The sequence below is a fragment of the Pseudophryne corroboree genome, chromosome 10 (genome assembly GCF_028390025.1).
Source record: "Pseudophryne corroboree isolate aPseCor3 chromosome 10, aPseCor3.hap2, whole genome shotgun sequence".
Taxonomy (NCBI): Eukaryota; Metazoa; Chordata; class Amphibia; order Anura; family Myobatrachidae; genus Pseudophryne; species Pseudophryne corroboree.
In genome coordinates, this window is record NC_086453.1 from 382,708,646 (window position 1) to 382,727,813 (window position 19,168).

At 49.9% G+C, this 19,168-nt stretch overlaps 1 protein-coding gene across 1 annotated transcript in view; it reads left to right on the plus strand.

Annotated features, from left to right (window-relative positions):
• The window catches only part of PEX14 (peroxisomal biogenesis factor 14), a 322,018-nt gene that overhangs the window by 20,433 nt on the left and 282,417 nt on the right, over positions 1–19,168 (plus strand). The window contains exon 2 of the mRNA XM_063943860.1: positions 16,788–16,835. Within this exon, the coding sequence (XP_063799930.1) occupies positions 16,788–16,835 (48 nt within the window). The remainder of the gene's footprint in view (positions 1–16,787; positions 16,836–19,168) is intronic.

Consider the following 19,168-nt stretch of genomic DNA (forward strand, 5'->3'; position numbering starts at 1 on the left):
TGAAGCAGGAGCGCCAACTTTGTTGGCTGCATACAGAACAAACAGAGCTTTAGTCTTCCTGATCCTAGCTGTTCTGGTCACATAAATCTTCAAAGCCCTGACCACATCCAGGGACTCAGAATCCTCCAAGTCCCGTGTAGTCACAGGCACGACAATAGGTTGGCTCATATGAAAAGATGAGACCACTTTTGGCAGAAACTGAGGACGCGTCCTCAACTCTGCCCTAGCCACTTGAAAAACCAGATAGGGGCTTTTATGTGATAAAGCTGCCAATTCCGAAACACGCCTTGCCGAAGCCAAGGCCAACAACATGACCACTTTCCAAGTGAGATATTTCAACTCCACTATTTTGCGTGGCTCAAACCAAGGTGACCTGAGGAAACTTAATACCACGTTAAGATCCCACGGCGCCACCGGAGGTACAAAAGGAGGCTGAATATGCAGCACCCCCTTCACGAATGTCTGTACTTCAGGAAGAGAAGCCAATTCTTTTTGAAAGAAAATGGACAAGACCGAAATTTGGACCTTTATGGACCCTAATTCTAGGCCCAAATCCACTCCTGTTTGCAGTAAGTGAAGCAGACGACCCAAATGGAACTCCTCCGTAGGAGCAGCCCTGGCCTCACACCAAGAAACATATTTTTCGCCATATACGGTGATAATGTTTCAATGTCACGTCCTTCCTAGCCTTTATTAGCGTAGGAATGACCTCCTCCGGAATACCTTTTTCCGCTAGGATCCGGCGTTCAACCGCCATGCCGTCAAACGCAGCCGTGGTAAGTCCTGGAACAGACAGGGCCCCTGCTGCAGTAGGTCCTGTCTTAGAGGAAGAGGCCACGGATCTTCTGTGAGCAACTCTTGCAGATCCGGACACCAAGTCCTTCGTGGCCTATCTGGAACAATGAGGATTGTTCTGACTCTGCTTAGTCTTATTATTCTCAACACCTTGTGTATGAGAGGTAGAGGAGGGAACACATAGACCGACCTAAACCCCCAAGGTGTCACTAGAGCATCCACCGCTACCGCCTGAGGGTCTCTTGACCTGGCGCAATACCGCTTTAGCTTCTTGTTGAGACGGGACGCCATCAAGTCTATCTGAGGCAGTCCCCACCGACCCACGATCTGTGCGAAGACTTCTGGATGAAGTCCCCACTCTCCCGGATGCAGGTCGTGTCTGCTGAGGAAGTCCGCTTCCAAGTTGCCCACACCCGGGATGAATACTACTGCTAGGGCGCTTACATGGCCTTCCGCCCAGCGAAGAATCCTGGTAGTTTCTGCCATGGCCACTCTGCTCCTTGTGCCGCCTTGGCGGTTTACATGAGCCACTGCTGTGACATTGTCCGACTGAATCAGAACCGTGTTTTTCCGAAGCAATTCCTCCGCTTGGCGTAGGGCGTTGTATATGGCCCTCAACTCCAGGACGTTGATATGGAGACAAGTCTCTAGATTTGACCAGAGACCTTGGAAATTTCTTCCCAGTGTGACTGCTCCCCAACCTCGGAGGCTTGCGTCCGTGGTCACCAGGATCCAGTCCTGAATTCCGAACCTGTGTCCTTCTAGGAGGTGAGCACTGTGCAGCCACCACAGGAGAGATACTCTGGCTCTGGGAGACAGGGTGATCCTTTGATGCATTTGTAAATGGGACCCAGACCATTTGTCCAGTAGATCCCATTGAAAGGTCCTTGCATGGAACCTTCCGAAGGGGATGGCCTCGTACGATGCCACCCTCTTCCCCAGGACACGCGTGCAGTGATGTACTGAAACCTTCTTTAGCTTTAATAGGTTCCTGACCAGGGCTATGAGCTCCTGAGCCTTTTCCATCGGAAGAAAAACCTTTTTCTGGTCTGTGTCTAGAATCAGGCCCAGAAAGGTTAGACGCGTTGTAGGGACTAGCTGGGACTTCGGTATATTGAGAATCCAGCCGTGCCTTTGCAACATTCTCACCGACAGCGGCACGCTGTCCAGCAACTTCTCCCGAGATCTCGCCTTTATGAGGAGATCGTCCAAGTATGGGATAATTGTGACACCCTGCTTGCGCAGGAGCACCATCATTTCCGACATTACCTTGGTGAAAATTCTCGGAGCTGTGGAAAGCCCAAACGGCAACGTCTGAAATTGGTAATGACAATCCAGTACTGCAAATCTCAGGAACGCCTGCTGAGGAGGGAAAATCGGAACATGAAGGTATGCATCCTTTATGTCCAGGGATACCATCCAATCCCCCCCCTCAAGGCTGGCGATGACCGCTCTGAGCGATTCCATCTTGAACTTGAACTTTTTCAAGTACAAGTTCAGGGATTTTAGATTCAAAATGTGCCTGACCGAACCGTCCGGTTACGGGACCACGAACAGGGTTGAGTAATACCCCTTTCCTTGCTGGAGAAGAGGAACTTTGACTATCACCTGCTGAAGATATAATTTTTGAATTGCAGACAACACTAGCTCCCTCTCTGACGGGGAAGCTGGCAGAGCCGATTTGAAAAACCGGCGAGGAGGCAAGTCTTCGAATTCCAGCCTATATCCCTGAGAAACAATCTCTATAGCCCAGGGATCCACCTGTGAGTGAACCCAGACCTGGCTGAAAAAGCGAAGACGCGCCCCCACTTGAGCTGACTCCCCCCGGGAAGCCCCAGCGTCATGCGGTGGACTTTGCAGATGTAGGGGAGGACTTCTGCTCCTGGGTACTAGCTGCATGCAGCTTTTTTCCCTTGCCTTTTCCTCTGGCAAGGAAGGACGATCCCCGTACCTTCTTGCTCTTATTGGAACGAAAGGACTGCAGTTGATAATGAGGTGCCTTTTTAGTATGCTGCGGGGGGACATAAGGTAAGAAATTTGATTTACCGGCCGTAGCAGTAAAGACAAGGTCCGAGAGGCCTTCTCCAAACAACTCCTCCCCCTTGTAAGGCAACGACTCCATATGCCGCTTTGAGTCGGCATCCCCCGTCCACTGTCGGGTCCACAAGAGTCGCCTAGCAGAAATAGACATAGCATTTATTCTGGAGCTTAGTAAACAAATGTCTCTTTGAGCATCCCTCATATATAAAGCAGCATCTTTGATATGCTTTAGGGTCATTAGAATGGTATCCTTATCTAGGGTGTCAAGTTCCATAGATAAGGAATCTGTCCATGCCGCGATAGCACTACAAACCCAGGCCGATGCATAGCCGGCCTAACGATAGTTCCTGAATGTGTGTAAATGTGCTTCATGGTAACCTCCTGCTTACGATCAGCAGGATCCTTGAGGGAAGCTGTATCCGGAGAAGGCAGTGCTACCTTCTTGGATAAGCGTGTCAGCGCCTTGCCTACCTTCGGCGACGATTCCCATCGTATCCTGTCCTTTTGTGGAAAGGGATACGCCATAAGAATCCTTTTGGGAACTTGTAGTCTCCTATCTGGAGCGTCCCAAGCCTTTTCGCACAAGTCGCTTAGTTCAAATGAGGACGGGAAAGTGATCTCAGGTTTTTTCCCTTTATACATGTGTACCCTCGGTGTCAGGGACAGGGGGTTCCTCAGTGATATGCAAAGCCTCTTTAATGGCAATAATCATGTAACGAATGCCTTCTGCCACCTTTTGCATCCTCATAGTCGACACTAGAGTCAGTATCTGAGTCAGTATCTGAGTCGGTATCTGTGTTGGTATCTGTGTCAGTGATCTGGGATATGGTGCGTTTTTTGAGACCCCGACGGTCCTGGTGCCACAGGGACAGGCATGGTCTGGCTACCTGACTGATCCCTAGCTTCAGCCTTGTCTAACCGTTTATGCAGTAAATTTACATTTGCATTCAAGACATACCACATATTCACCCAGTCCGGTGTCGGCATTGCCGAGGGCGACCTGACAATCATGCACTCCCCCTCCTCCTTAGGTGAGCCTTCCTCGTCAAACATGTCGACACACACATACCGACACACTTCACACACACAGGGAATCTCTTTTCTGAAGACAGGTTCCCCCTGAGGCCCTTTGGAGAGACAGAGAGAGAGTATGCCAGCACACACCCCAGCGCAATATGACCCTGGAGAAAAAATAAGAATTTACTTACCGATAATTCTATTTCTCGGAGTCCGTAGTGGATGCTGGGGTTCCTGAAAGGACCATGGGGAATAGCGGCTCCGCAGGAGACAGGGCACAAAAGTAAAGCTTTTACAGGTCAGGTGGTGTGTACTGGCTCCTCCCCCCATGACCCTCCTCCAGACTCCAGTTAGGTACTGTGCCCGGACGAGCGTACACAATAAGGGAGGATTTTGAATCCCGGGTAAGACTCATACCAGCCACACCAATCACACCGTACAACTTGTGATCTAAACCCAGTTAACAGTATGATAACAGAGGAGCCTCTGAAAGATGGCTTCCTAAACAATAACCCGAATTAGTTAACAATAACTATGTACAAGTATTGCAGATAATCCGCACTTGGGATGGGCGCCCAGCATCCACTACGGACTCCGAGAAATAGAATTATCGGTAAGTAAATTCTTATTTTCTCTATCGTCCTAAGTGGATGCTGGGGTTCCTGAAAGGACCATGGGGATTATACCAAAGCTCCCAAACGGGCGGGAGAGTGCGGATGACTCTGCAGCACCGAATGAGAGAACTCCAGGTCCTCCTTTGCCAGGGTATCAAATTTGTAAAAATTTACAAACGTGTTCTCCCCTGACCACGTAGCTGCTCGGCAGAGTTGTAATGCCGAGACCCCTCGGGCAGCCGCCCAAGATGAGCCCACCTTCCTTGCGGAATGGGCCTTAACAGATTTAGGCTGTGGCAGGCCTGCCACAGAATGTACAAGTTGAATTTTGTTACAAAACCAACGAGCAATCGACTGCTTAGAAGCAGGTGCACCCAACTTGTTGGGTGCATACAGTATAAACAGCGAGTCAGATTTTCTGACTCCAGCCGTCCTTGAAATGTATATTTTTAAGGCTCTGACAACGTCCAACAACTTGGAGGCCTTCAAGTCGTCTGTAGCCGCAGGCACTACAATAGGCTGGTTCAGGTGAAACGCTGATACCACCTTAGGGAGAAAATGCGGACGCGTCCGCAGCTCTGCCCTATGTCGAATGGAAAATTAAATAAGGGCTTTTATAAGACAAAGCCGCCAGTTCAGATACTCTCCCGGCCGAAGCCAGGGCCAGTAACATAGTCACTTTCCATGTGAGATATTTCAAATCCACATTCTTTAGTGGTTCAAACCAATTGGATTTGAGGAAATCTAAAACTACATTTAGATCCCACGGTGCCACCTTAGGCACCACAGGAGGCTGTATATGCAGTACTCCTTTGATAAAAATCTGGACCTCAGGGACTGAGGCCAATTCTTTGTGGAAGAATATTGATAGGGCCGAAATTTGAACCTTAATAGATCCCAATTTGAGACCCATAGACAATCCTGATTGCAGGAAATGTAGGAAAACGACCCATCCATCGGAGCACTCCGCTGCTCGCACCACGCAACATATTTTCGCCAAATACGGCGATAATGCTTCGCGGTGACTTCCTTCCTTGCCTTTATCAAGGTAGGAATGACTTCTTCTGGAATGCCTTTTCCTTTTAGGATCTGGCATTCAACGCCATGCCGTCAAACGCAGCCGCGGTAAGTCTTGAAAAAGACAAGGACCCTGCTGAAGCAGGTCCCTTCTCAGAAGTAGAGGCCACGGATCGTCCGTGACCATCTCTTGAAGTTCCGGGTACCAAGTCCTTCTTGGCCAATCCGGAGCCACTAGTCTTACTCCTCTTTGCCGTATAATCCTCAATACCTTTGGTATGAGAGGCAGAGGAGGAAACACATATACTGACTGGTACACCCAAGGTGTTACCAGCGCGTCCACAGCTATTGCCTGCGGATCTCTTGACCTGGCGCAATACCTGTCCAGTGTTTTGTTGAGGCGAGACGCCATCATGTCCACCATTGGTTTTACCCAACGGTTTAATAGCATGTGGAAAACTTCTGGATGAAGTCCCCACTCTCCCGGGTGAAGGTCGTGTCTGCTGAGGAAGTCTGCTTCCCAGTTGTCCACGCCCGGGATGAATACTGCTGACAGTGCTATCACGTGATTCTCCGCCCAGCGAAGGATCCTGGCAGCTTCTGCCATTGCCCTCCTGCTTCTTGTGCCGCCCTGTCTGTTTACATGGGCGACTGCCGTGATGTTGTCCGACTGGATCAACACCGGTCTTCCTTGAAGCAGAGGTTCCGCCTGGCTTAGAGCATTGTAGATTGCTCTTAGTTCCAGAATGCTTATGTGAAGAGACTTTTTCAGGCTCGACCACACTCCCTGGAAATTTCTTCCCTGTGTGACTGCTCCCCAGCCTCTCAGGCTGGCATCCGTGGTCACCAGGATCCAATCCTGCATGCCGAATCTGCGGCCCTCCAATAGATGAGCCTCCTGCAACCACCACAGAAGGGATACCCTTGTCCTCGGCGACAGGGTTATCCGCAGGTGCATCTGAAGATGCGACCCTGACCATTTGTCCAACAGATCCCTTTGCATGGAATCTGCCGAAAGGGATTGCTTCGTAAGAAGCTACCATTTTTTCCCAGGACTCTTGTGCATTGATGTACAGACACCTTTCCTGGTTTTAGGAGGTTCCTGACCAGGTCAGATAACTCCTTGGCTTTTTCTTCGGGAAGAAAAACCTTTTTCTGAACTGTGTCCAGAATCATCCCCAGGAACAGCAGACGAGTTGTCGGCATTAATTGGGATTTTGGAATATTCAGAATCCATCCGTGCTGCTTTAGCACCTCTTGAGATAGTGCTAAACCCATCTCTAGCTGTTCTCTGGACCTTGCCCTTATTAGGAGATCGTCCAAGTATGGGATAATTAATACGCCTTTTCTTCGAAGAAGAAATATTATCTCGGCCATTACCTTTGTAAAGACCCGAGGTGCCGTGGACAAACCAAACGGCAGCGTCTGAAACTGATAGTGACAGTTTTGTACAACGAACCTGAGGTACCCCTGGTGTGAGGGGTAATTGGAACGTGGAGATACGCATCCTTGATGTCCAAGGATACCATAAAGTCCCCTTCTTCCAGGTTCGCTATCACTGCTCTGAGTGACTCCATCTTGAACTTGAACTTCTTTATGTATAGGTTCAAGGACTTCAGATTTAGAATAGGCCTTACCGAGCCATCCGGCTTCGGTACCACAAATAGAGTGGAATAATACCCCTTCCCTTGTTGTAGAAGAGGTACCTTGACTATCACCTGCTGAGAATACAGCTTGTGAATGGCTTCCAAAACCGTCTCCCTTTCTGAGGGGGACGTTGGTAAAGCAGACTTCAGGAAACGGCGAGGTGGCTCTGTCTCTAATTTCAACCTGTACCCCTGAGATATTATCTGCAGGATCCAGGGATTTACCTGCGAGTGAGCCCACTGCGCGCTGTAATTTTTGAGACGACCGCCTACCGCCCCCGAGTCCGCTTGCGAAGCCCCAGCGTCATGCTGAGGCTTTTGTAGAAGCCGGGGAGGGCTTCTGTTCCTGGGAAGGAGCTGCCTGTTGCTGTCTCTTCCCTCGTCCTCTGCCTCGTGGCAGATATGAATAGCCCTTTGCTCTCTTATTTTTAAAGGAACGAAAGGGCTGCGGTTGAAAGGTCGGTGCCTTTTTCTGTTGGGGAGTGACTTGAGGTAGAAAGGTGGATTTCCCGGCCGTAGCCGTGGCCACCAAATCCGATAGACCGACCTCAAATAACTCCTCTACGCATCGCCTGTCCACTGTCGTGTCCATAAAGCTCTTCTGGCCGAAATGGACATAGCACTTACCCGTGATGCCAGTGTGCAGATATCTCTCTGTGCATCACGCATATAAAGAAATGCATCCTTTATTTGTTCTAACGACAGTAAAATATTGTCCCTGTCCAGGGTATCAATATTTTCGATCAGGGACTCTGACCAAACTACCCCAGCACTGCACATCCAGGCAGTCGCAATAGCTGGTCGTAGTATAACACCTGCATGTGTGTATATACCTTTTTGGATATTTTCCATCCTCCTATCTGATGGATCTTTAAGTGCGTCCGTCTCAGGAGAGGGTAACGCCACTTGTTTTGATAAGCGTGTTAGCGCTTTGTCCACCCTAGGAGGTGTTTCCCAGCGCTCCCTAACCTCTGGCGGGAAAGGGTATAAAGCCAATAACTTCTTTGAAATTAGCAGTTTTTTATCGGGGCACCCCACGCTTCATCACACACGTCATTTAATTCTTCTGATTCGGTAAAAACTACTGGTAGTTTTTTCACACCCCACATAATACCCTGTTTAGTGGTACCTGTAGTATCAGCTAAATGTAACATCTCCTTTATTGCCAAAATCATATAACGTGTGGCCCTACTGGAAAATACGGTTGATTCGTCACCTTCACCACCGGAATCAGTGCCTGTGTCTGGGTCTGTGTCGACCGACTGAGGCAAGGGACGTTTTACAGCCCCTGACGGTGTTTGAGGCGCCTGGACAGACACTAATTGAGTGTCCGGCCGCCTCATGTCGGCAAACGACTGCTTAAGCGAGTTGACGCTATCCCGTAATTCCACAAATAAAGGCATCCATTCTGGTGTCGACCCCCTAGGAGGTGACATCCTCATATTTGGCAATTGCTCCGCCTCCACACCAATAACGTCCTCATACATGTCGACACACACGTACCGACACACAGCAGACACACAGGGAATGCTCTATACGAAGACAGGACCCACTAGCCCTTTGGGGAGACAGAGGGAGAGTCTGCCAGCACACACCAAAAAGCGCTATATATGACAGGGATAGCCTTATGATTAAGTGCTCCCTTATAGCTGCTTTTATATTAATATATTGCCATTTATTCTGCCCCCCCTCTCTGTTATACCCTGTTTCTGTAGTGCAGTGCAGGGGAGAGACCTGGGAGCCTTCCTGACCAGCGGAGCTGTGACAGAAAATGGCGCCGTGTGCTGAGGAGATAGGCCCCGCCCCTTTTTCGGCGGGCTCGTCTCCCGCTATTTAGTACATTTAGGCAGGGGTAAATATCTCCATATAGCCTCTGGGGCTATATGTGAGGTATTTTTAGCCTTTTTAAAGGTTTTCATTTGCCTCCCAGGGCGCCCCCCCCCAGCGCCCTGCACCCTCAGTGACTGCCGTGTGAAGTGTGCTGAGAGGAAAATGGCGCACAGCTGCAGTGCTGTGCGCTACCTTAAGAAGACTGCAGGAGTCTTCAGCCGCCGATTCTGGACCTCTTCTTGCTTCAGCATCTGTGAGGGGGCCGGCGGCGTGGCTCCGGTGACCATCCAGGCTGTACCTGTGATCGTCCCTCTGGAGCTTCATGTCCAGTAGCCAAGAAGCCAATCCATCCTGCACGCAGGTGAGTTCACTTCTTCTCCCCTCTGTCCCTCGTTGCAGTGATCCTGTTGCCAGCAGGAATCACTGTAAAATAAAAAACCTAAGCTAAACTCTCTAAGCAGCTCTTTATGAGAGCCACCTAGAATTGCACCCTTCTCGGCCGGGCACAAAAATCTAACTGGAGTCTGGAGGAGGGTCATGGGGGGAGGAGCCAGTACACACCACCTGACCTGTAAAAGCTTTACTTTTGTGCCCTGTCTCCTGCGGAGCCGCTATTCCCCATGGTCCTTTCAGGAACCCCAGCATCCACTTAGGACGATAGAGAAACACAGAATGTTTACCCAGTAGCGCTGCTTAATGTGTAAACGCCAATAATGTGCCCCCCCTCTACTTTAAAACCCCCTTACACCGTGTGCCAAGCAGGGGAGAGTCCGGGGAGCTACCTCTCAGCGGTGCTGTGGAGAGTAAATGGCGCTGGTGAGTGCTGAGGGAGAAGCCCCGCCCCCTCGGCGGCGGGCTTCTGTCCCGCTCAAACTTACTAAAAAATGGTGGGGGCTCTTTTATATACATGTACAGTGCCCACCTGTACATGTATATATACTTTTGCCATAGGAGAGGTGTTTTATTGCTGCCCACGGCGCCCCCCCTGCGCCCTGCACCCGTACAGTGACCGGAGTATGTGAGGTGTATGGGAGCAATGACGCACAGCTGCGGTGCTGTGCGTTACCTCTGTGAAGCACCGAAGGCTTCTGCCGCCTTAGACGTCTTCTGGCTTCGTTTCTACTGGCTCTGTGAGGAGAACGGCGGCGCGGCTCTGGGGGTGAACGCCCAGAACGAACCTGTGTTCACTCCCTCTGGAGCTAATGGTGTCCAGTAGCCGAGAAGCAGAGCCTATCATTTAAGAAGGTCTGCCCCTCTCTCCTCAGTCCCTCGATGCAGGGAGTCTGTTGCCAGCAGTGCTCCCTGAAAAAGAGAAAAAAAAAATGCTTTCTAAGCCAGAAACTCAGGAGAGCTCCCTGCAGTGCACCCATTCTCCTCTGGGCACAGTCTAAAACTGAGGTCTGGAGGAGGGGCATAGAGGGAGGAGCCAGTGCACACCCAGAATCCAAAGTCTTTCTTAAAGTGCCCTATCTCCTGCGGGCACTATTCCCCATGGTCCTTACGGAGTCCCCAGCATCCTCTAGGACGTTAGAGAAACATTTTTCTTTGGATTGTTACTTCAAACTGCTATTAATATTTATTAATAGCAATTATAAATTAATTTATAATTCTGCACAGTGTTATGTGACTGCCATGGCAGCGACATGATGCAGTAAGCAGAGGCGCTTTGGAATAGCCTTCTGAGCTCTGCACTCATGCACTTAAAATCTTTGCCCTTCTCCTCTCCCATCTGCCATGATATATAACCAGGAGCTTCTTACACAGGCCCTCATTCCGAGTTGTTCGCTCGCTAGCTGCTTTTAGCAGCATTGCACACGCTAAGCCGCTGCCTACTGGGAGTGAATCTTAGCTTATCAAAATTGCGAACAAAAGATAAGCAGAATTGCGAATAGAGACTTCTTAGCAGTTTCTGAGTAGCTCCAGACTTACTCGGCATCTGCGATCAGTTCAGTCAGTTTCGTTCCTGGTTTGACGTCACAAACACACCCAGCGTTCGCCCAGACACTCCTCCGTTTCTCCAGCCACTCCCGCGTTTTTCCCAGAAACGGTAGCGTTTTTTCGCACACACCCATAAAACGGCCAGTTTCCGCCTAGAAACACCCACTTCCTGTCAATCACATTACGATCACCAGAACGAAGAAAAAACCTCGTAATGCCGTGAGTAAAATACCTAACTGCATAGCAAATTTACTTGGCGCAGTCGCACTGCGGACATTGCGCATGCGCATTAGCGACTAATCGCTCCGTTGCGAGAAAAAAATAACGAGCGAACAACTCGGAATGACCCCCACAGTACGCAACATTGATAATTGTGGTCACAGCAGGAATGGAAGCCGTGGAAAGCAATTTCAGCAGAGAGGTTTGTGTGTCTGCCTGGCAGCCATACTTGCCTTCCCTCCAGAGAGATTGTGAAAAGGAGATAGTGATTTGTATAAGAATAGCTAAGGAAAATAACTGATGCATGATTGAAATGTGCTTAACTTACTATTTAATTAGTAAAATAATGGAAGTAGATTGCTGATTTAAATAATCTTTACTGATATTATGCAGCCCTCATTCACTGCTTTGCTGGCTGTTGTGTTGGCAGGCTTTTATCTTCCTTCTCTCTTGCCCCGCCCTCCTGTCTGACACCAATGGCGGTGACGGAGGTGGGGGTTATGGTGTCCAGCGTTCCTGTACATTTATTAGATCCTTGTTACCCTCTGGTACATCCCCCGCTTACTGCTCCAAGTACTCACATGCTCTGTGCAACACACCAGTGCGAGGTTACTGTACGACACCTCATTCCATCTGATGCTATTCAGCACAGGTGCGACACATGTTGAGGCTGCTGGATATTGCTAAACTAAGCCTTAAATGATTTATGTTCCTGCAAGATTCTCCAGTGAGAGTAGCAGATGTCACTGAGTAACTGTACCACGTCGTTGTCTGGGGGGTGCAGATATCACTGAGTAACTGTACCATGCCGTTGTCTGGGGGGGTGCAGATATCACTGAGTAACTGTACCACATCGTTGTCTGGGGGTGCAGGTGTCACTGAGTAACTGTACCATGCCGTTGTCTTGAGATGCAGATGTCACTGAGTAACTGTACCACACCGTTGGCTGGGGGGACACAGATGTTACTGAGTAACTGTACCGTGCCGTTGACTGGGGGGTGCATATGTCACTGAGTAACTGTACCGTGCCGTTAGCTGGGGGGCGCAGATGTCACTGAGTAACTGTACCATGCCATTGGCTGGGGGGTGCAGATGTCACTGAGTAACTGTACCATGCCATTGGCTGGAGATGCAGATGTCACTGAGTTAACTGTACCATGCCGTTGTCTGGAGATGCAGATGTCACTGAGTAACTGTACCGTGCCATTGGCTGGGGGGTGCTGATGTCACTGAGTGACTGTACCATGCCGTTGGCTGGGGGGACACAGATGTTACTGAGTAACTGTACCGTGCCGTTGGCTGGGCGGACACAGATGTTACTGAGTAACTGTACCGTGCCGTTGGCTGGGGGGTGCAGATGTCACTGAGTAACTGTACCGTGCCGTTGGCTGGGGGGCGCAGATGTCACTGAGTAACTGTACCATGCCATTGGCTGGGGGGTGCAGATGTCACTGAGTAACTGTACTACGCCGTTGGCTGGGGGTTGCATGTGTCACTGAGTAACTGTACCATGCCGATGGCTGGGGGTGCTGATGTCACTGAGTAACTGTACCATGCCTTTGGCTGGGGGTGCAAGTGTCACTGAGTAACTGTACCATGCCGTTGTCTGGAGATGCAGATGTAACTGTACCGTGCCATTGGCTGGGGGGTGCTGATGTCACTGAGTAACTGTACCATGCCGTTGGCTGGGGTTTGCAGGTGTCACTGAGTAACTGTACCATGCCGTTGTCTGGAGATGCAGATGTCACTGAGTAACTGTACCATGCCGTTGTCTGGAGGGTGCAGATGACACTGAGTAACTGTACCATGCCATTGGCTGGGGGGGTGCAGATGTCACTGAGTAACTGTACCATGCCGTTGGCTAGGGGGTGCAGGTGTCACTGAGTAACTGTACCATGCCGTTGTCTAGAGATGCAGATGTCACTGAGTAACTGTACCGTGTCGTTGGCTGGGGGGTGCAGATGTCACTGAGTAACTGTGCCGTGCCGTTGGCTGGGGGTGCAGGTGTCACGGAGTAACTGTACCATGCCGTTGGCTGGGGGACGCGAATGTCACTGAGTAACTGTACCATGCCGTTGTCTTGAGATGCAGATGTCACTGAGTAACTGTACCATGCCGTTGGCTGGGGGGTGCGGATGTCACTGAGTAACTGTACCATGCCGTTGGCTGGGGGTTGCGGATGTCACTGAGTAACTGTACCGTGCCGTTGTCTTGAGATGCAGATGTCACTGAGTAACTGTACCATGCCGTTGGCTGGGGGGTGCAGATGTCACTGAGTAACTGTACCGTGCTGTTGGCTGGGGGGTGCAGGTGTCACTGAGTAACTGTACCATGCCGTTGTCTAGAGATGCAGATGTCACTGAGTAACTGTACCGTGCCGTTGGCTGGGGGGTGCAGATGTCACTGAGTAACTGTGCCGTGCTGTTGGCTGGGGGGTGCAGGTGTCACTGAGTAACTGTACCATGCCGTTGGCTGGGGGACGCGGATGTCACTGAGTAACTGTACCATGCCATTGTCTTGAGATGCAGATGTCACTGAGTAACTGTACCATGCCGTTGGCTGGGGGACGCGGATGTCACTGAGTAACTGTACCGTGCCGTTGGCTGGGGGTTGCGGATGTCACTGAGTAACTGTACCATGCCGTTGGCTGGGGGGTGCAGATGTCACTGAGTAACTGTACCGTGCCGTTGGCTGGGGGGTGCAGATGTCACTGAGTAACTGTGCCATGCTGTTGGCTGGGGGGAGCAGGTGTCACTGAGTAACTGTACCATGCCGTTGGCTGGGGGACGCGGATGTCACTGAGTAACTGTACCGTGCCGTTGTCTTGAGATGCAGATGTCACTGAGTAACTGTACCATGCCGTTGGCTGGGGGGTGCAGATGTCACTGAGTAACTGTACCGTGCCGTTGGCTGGGGGGTGCAGATGTCACTGAGTAACTGTGCCGTGCTGTTGGCTGGGGGGTGCAGGTGTCACTGAGTAACTGTACCATGCCGTTGGCTGGGGGGTGCAGATGTCACTGAGTAACTGTGCCGTGCCGTTGGCTGGGGGGTGCGGATGTCACTGAGTAACTGTACCATGCCTTTGGCTGGGGGAACACAGATGGTATTGAGTAACTGTACCGTGCCGTTGGCTTGGGGGTGCAGATGTCACTGAGTAACTGTACCGTGCCGTTTGCTGGGGGGTGCGGATGTCACTGAGTAACTGTACCATGCCGTTGGCTGGGGACACACAGATGTTACTGAGTAACTGTACCGTGCCGTTGGCTGGGGGGCGCAGATGTCACTGAGTAGCTGTACGACGCCGTTGGCTGGGGGTTGCAGGTGTCACCGAGTAACTGTACCATGCCGTTGGCTGGGGGGTGCAGGTGTCACTGAGTAACTGTACCATGCCGTTGGCTGGAGATGGAGATGTCACTGAGTAACTGTACCATGCCGTTGGCTGGGGGATGCAGATGTCACTGAGTAACTGTACCATGCCATTTCTTTGGTGGGGTGCAGACAAAGTAGGTGACAAGGGGTAATATGACTAGGAGGCTCCTGCACATGGGTGACTATAGGTGACAAGGGGTAATATGACTAGGAGTCTGCTGCACATGGGTGACTATAAGTGACAAGGGGTAATATGACTAGGAGTCTCCTGCACATGGGTGATAATAGTTGACAAGGGGTAATATGACTAGGAGTCTCCTGCACATGGGTGACTATAGGTGACAAGGGGTAATATGACTAGGAGTCTCCTGCACATTGGTGACTATAGGTGACAAGGGGTAATATGACTAGGAGGCTCCTGCACATGGGTGACTTTAGGTGACAAGGGGTAATATGACTAGGAGGCTCCTGCACATGGGTGACTATAGGTGACAAGGGGTAATATGACTAGGAGTCTCCTGCACATGGGTGACTATAGGTGACAAGGGGTAATATAACTAGGAGTCTCCTGCACATGGGTGACTATAGGTGACAAGGGGTAATATGACTAGGAGGCTCCTGCACATGGGTGACTATAGGTGACAAGGGGTAATATGACTAGGAGGCTGCTGCACATGGGTGACTATAGGTGACAAGGGGTAATATGACTAGGAGGCTCCTGCACATGGGTGACTATAGGTGACAAGGGGTAATATAACTAGGAGTCTCCTGCACATGGGTGACTATAGGTGACAAGGGGTAATATGACTAGGAGGCTGCTGCACATGGGTGACTATAGGTGACAAGGGGTAATATGACTAGGAGGCTCCTGCACATGGGTGACTATAGGTGACAAGGGGTAATATGACTAGGAGGCTCCTGCACATGGGTGACTATAGGTGACAAGGGGTAATATGACTAGGAGGCTGCTGCACATGGGTGACTATAGGTGACAAGGGGTAATATGACTAGGAGTCTCCTGCACATGGGTGACTATAGGTGACAAGGGGTAATATGACTAGGAGTCTCCTGCACATGGGTGACTTTACTTGATAAGGAATTGCTGCAAGTGATATGGTAATTCTCCTGGTCCTGGGAAAAGGTAATGTTAACTGACCAAGCCTTTGGGCCTAATTCACAGCCTCTGCCTGACTGACTGACTGACTGACTGACTGACTGCCTGTCAGTCAGGTAGAGGCTGCACAGCCCAGGACTTACTCAGCCGCTGTGATGATCGGCGCCGGAGCCTATGTTACGATTCTTCCCACAAAACGCGTGGGTCCCTCCTGCATTTTCCCTGAAAACGGTCAGTTGTCACTTACAAATGCCCTCTTCTTGTCAATCTTCTTGCGATTGCCGGTGCGATCGGATTTTTCGCACCATCCCGTTGCTTCCCGGTGCTCCCCGGTGCTTTGGACCGTCGCCTCTGCGCATTGCGGTGCATGCGTAATTCAGACTTGATCGCCCGCTGTACGAAAACTCATAGCAGCGGTCAGTTCTGAATTAGCCCCACAGGTGTTCAAGGCGCAGGCAGTCGAAACGTGTGGAATGAGCAGGTCCAAGTGCTTGTGTTGGAGCCTGGTGGTGGAAGAGAGTTACCCGACTACTACGCAGTGGGAGGAGTCAGTTACAGGCGGCTACTGGCAGCGAGAGGGAATCCCTACCTGGACGAGTAGCCACGCTCTATTCTATCAGTGTCAGAAATCTGTGATTGCCTGGCGGAGTCGGTCACCCAGCCGCAGGCCGCATTCTCAGTGATGTCACTGCGTTCTCTCCGTGAGCTCATCGTTGTTATATTATACAGCACCACTTCCCTCCGCTGAGGCTGTAATCCTGTTCTAGAAGTATTTAATGTCTGCGCAGCCTGTTTACTTTCTCTTTAGTGTACTACTCTGCCTTGTTTTATGGCATTGGGTAGAAAGGTTAAATATAAAATATAAATAAACTTTGCGGCAGTTATATGCAGAATACTATTCACAAGACTGAAAGTTAATGCAGTGTTGATGATATAGTTGAAAGGGTAATTATCAGGGCGTTTGGGTCACTGCGCTCTCATTCATCATCTTCCGGGGGAGCTAAATCTGCCCTGGACTCGCTCTACATAATCCTGGAGCTGTTCCTGAGATGGTTATTGGTATCTGTCTTTCCCAGTTTGATCCCATTGTAAGATTACTCTTCATATCCTCACATTCCCTTCCATTCTCGGTGACTCCTCTTAGACATACTCAGTCCTCACTTATGTGTCTTCTTTCCTCTTTTCCAGGGTGGTCCCTTGCTGGCTAATGAAAAGAGGGTTCCGAGAGAGCAGCTGGTGAGTACTGCCAATGTCATATACGTTGTCCTGTAGGGGTTACGTTCAGCCCTTTCACTGTCCTTTGTATAACCGCGCAGTAGTAACCGCGTCTGCTCTTAGTGTGCATGCTGAAGCTTTGGTGACGCGAGATCTCAGGAGCACCCGTGAGATTGCCATAGCGTAACGATGCGTCTCGCCACTCACAGCAGCTCTGCAGGACGCTGCGGACCAATGCCCAGATTTATCAAGCCTTGGAGAGTGATAAAGTAGCAGCCAATCAGCTCCCAACTGTCACTTTTCAAACACAGCCTGTGACATGGCCGCTAGGAGGGGATTGGTCGGTACTGTGTCACTGTGCTATTTATCACTCTCCAAGGCTTGATAAATCTGGGCATAAGTCTTCTGTACGTCCTGTCGCTGCTAGTTCCGGCATCATCCGCAGGGCTGCAGTCACGTATTGGGAGCCTATAGGTGCACAGCCTCGAGCTTCATCCCTTCTGTTTGTCTCAATTTTCACAGCAGACGTTCTGTAGTCTTGCAGAGTATTGCAGCTGCCCTACATAGCTCCATAGGCCTCGTACCGTAACTTTATTTCTATTTGCCAATTAAAGACATTGAGTTTGCGTGTCAGATAATGCTGTCTCCTATGTGCTGCTATTCGTTATCCCAGCCTTACTGCACCCTGCGTTACATCACTTCCGTCAGTCATACGTCACTGTCAGATCTTACACACTGACGGTAGGGAACTATCGTCCGTGTGACTGTCTGCTATTTTAGGACAATACAGCAGCTAATCCCTCCTCAGTGCCCTGAGTAAGGGAACAGCTTTCTGTGGAATACACTAGGCAACTACAGGTTTGTCCTCATACATCAGTGCTGCAGTAGCGCCAAACATCCCTTCTCTGCGTGCCAGGTCCCGGAGGACTCTGCTTGTGGGTCTGAAGCAACAAAACCGCTGCACTGATTAATGTGATATGCAACACTTGTAAGTCTGTGTGGGTCTGAGTCTGAATCTGTATAGGAAGTGGGACTGAGTCTGAATCTGTATAGGAAGTAGGACTGAGTCTGAATCTGTATAGGAAGTGGGACTGAGTCTGAATCTGTATAGGAAGAGGGACTGAGTCTGAATCTGTATTGGAAGTGGGACTGAGTCTGAATCTGTATAGGAAGTGGGACTGAGTCTGAATCTGTATAGGAAGTGGGACTGAGTCTGAATCTGTATAGGAAGTGGGACTGAGTCTGAATCTGTATAGGAAGTGGGACTGAGTCTGAATCTGTATAGGAAGAGGGACTGAGTCTGAATCTGTATTGGAAGTGGGACTGAGTCTGAATCTGTATTGGAAGTGGGACTGAGTCTGAATCTGTATAGGAAGTGGAACTGAGTCTGAATCTGTATAGGAAGAGGGACTGAGTCTGAATCTGTATAGGAAATGCCACAATGCGGCAGCCGCAGGTTTTTTTCATGCCAAGTACCAATGTGCATCGTATATAGACTCAGTCGCACACAGATATACAAGTGTAGCATGTGACATTAAACGGTGCAGCCTCGTGACGCAGTTTTGTTGCATCAAGTTATAACTAGAATAGTATTCACAAAAATTAAAGTTGAAAATCTGCCCCTATCATCTCATGTGCATGCTGTAAGAACGCATGTAGGAGGGGCTTCAGGGGAACAGATGTAGGAGGACTTCAGGGGAACACATGTAGGAGAGGCTTCAGGGGATCACATGTAGGAGGAGCTTCAGGGGAACGCATTGTAGGGGGGGAGGGCTACAGGGGAACACATGCGAGCCAGTGCCGCCCCCTAGGGGTTTACATCATGAGTGTTCTCTCTGTTCTTGTGGGTTTCTTCTGCATGTTTCACCCTAAATTAACAAAAATATATGGGTGGCGCCAAGGGTTACCCTATAACTGCAGCCTAAGGAGAGTGGCGGTTTCCCAACTGACGACCAAAGGGAAGACGGTGAACCAATAGCTGAGTCTCCGGTGCTGAGAAGGGTAAATGGTTGTAACGTATAGGGTTATGTCTGTGACACAACAACTGTGACTTCCGGTCCCTTACTCAGCAGAACACAGAGCTACATGGTGTAATCTGCTAATTACTGTTTCATTATCAAAAAAAACAAGTGACGTTGGAGCTGCAGTAAGCTGTGGGAATTGACCAAATATTAGTAAAATAATAACAGAAGTGTATTTATTAGTGGATGTAGAACAAAAAATACATCAGATAACTGATAAATGAGTGAAAACCTTTTCACTGGTGCAGACAATAAATGATAGAAAAATGGATTTTAAAGAGAGTTACATTTAATACATAGATTCCCAAGATAAAAATTGGTATAAATGACTAT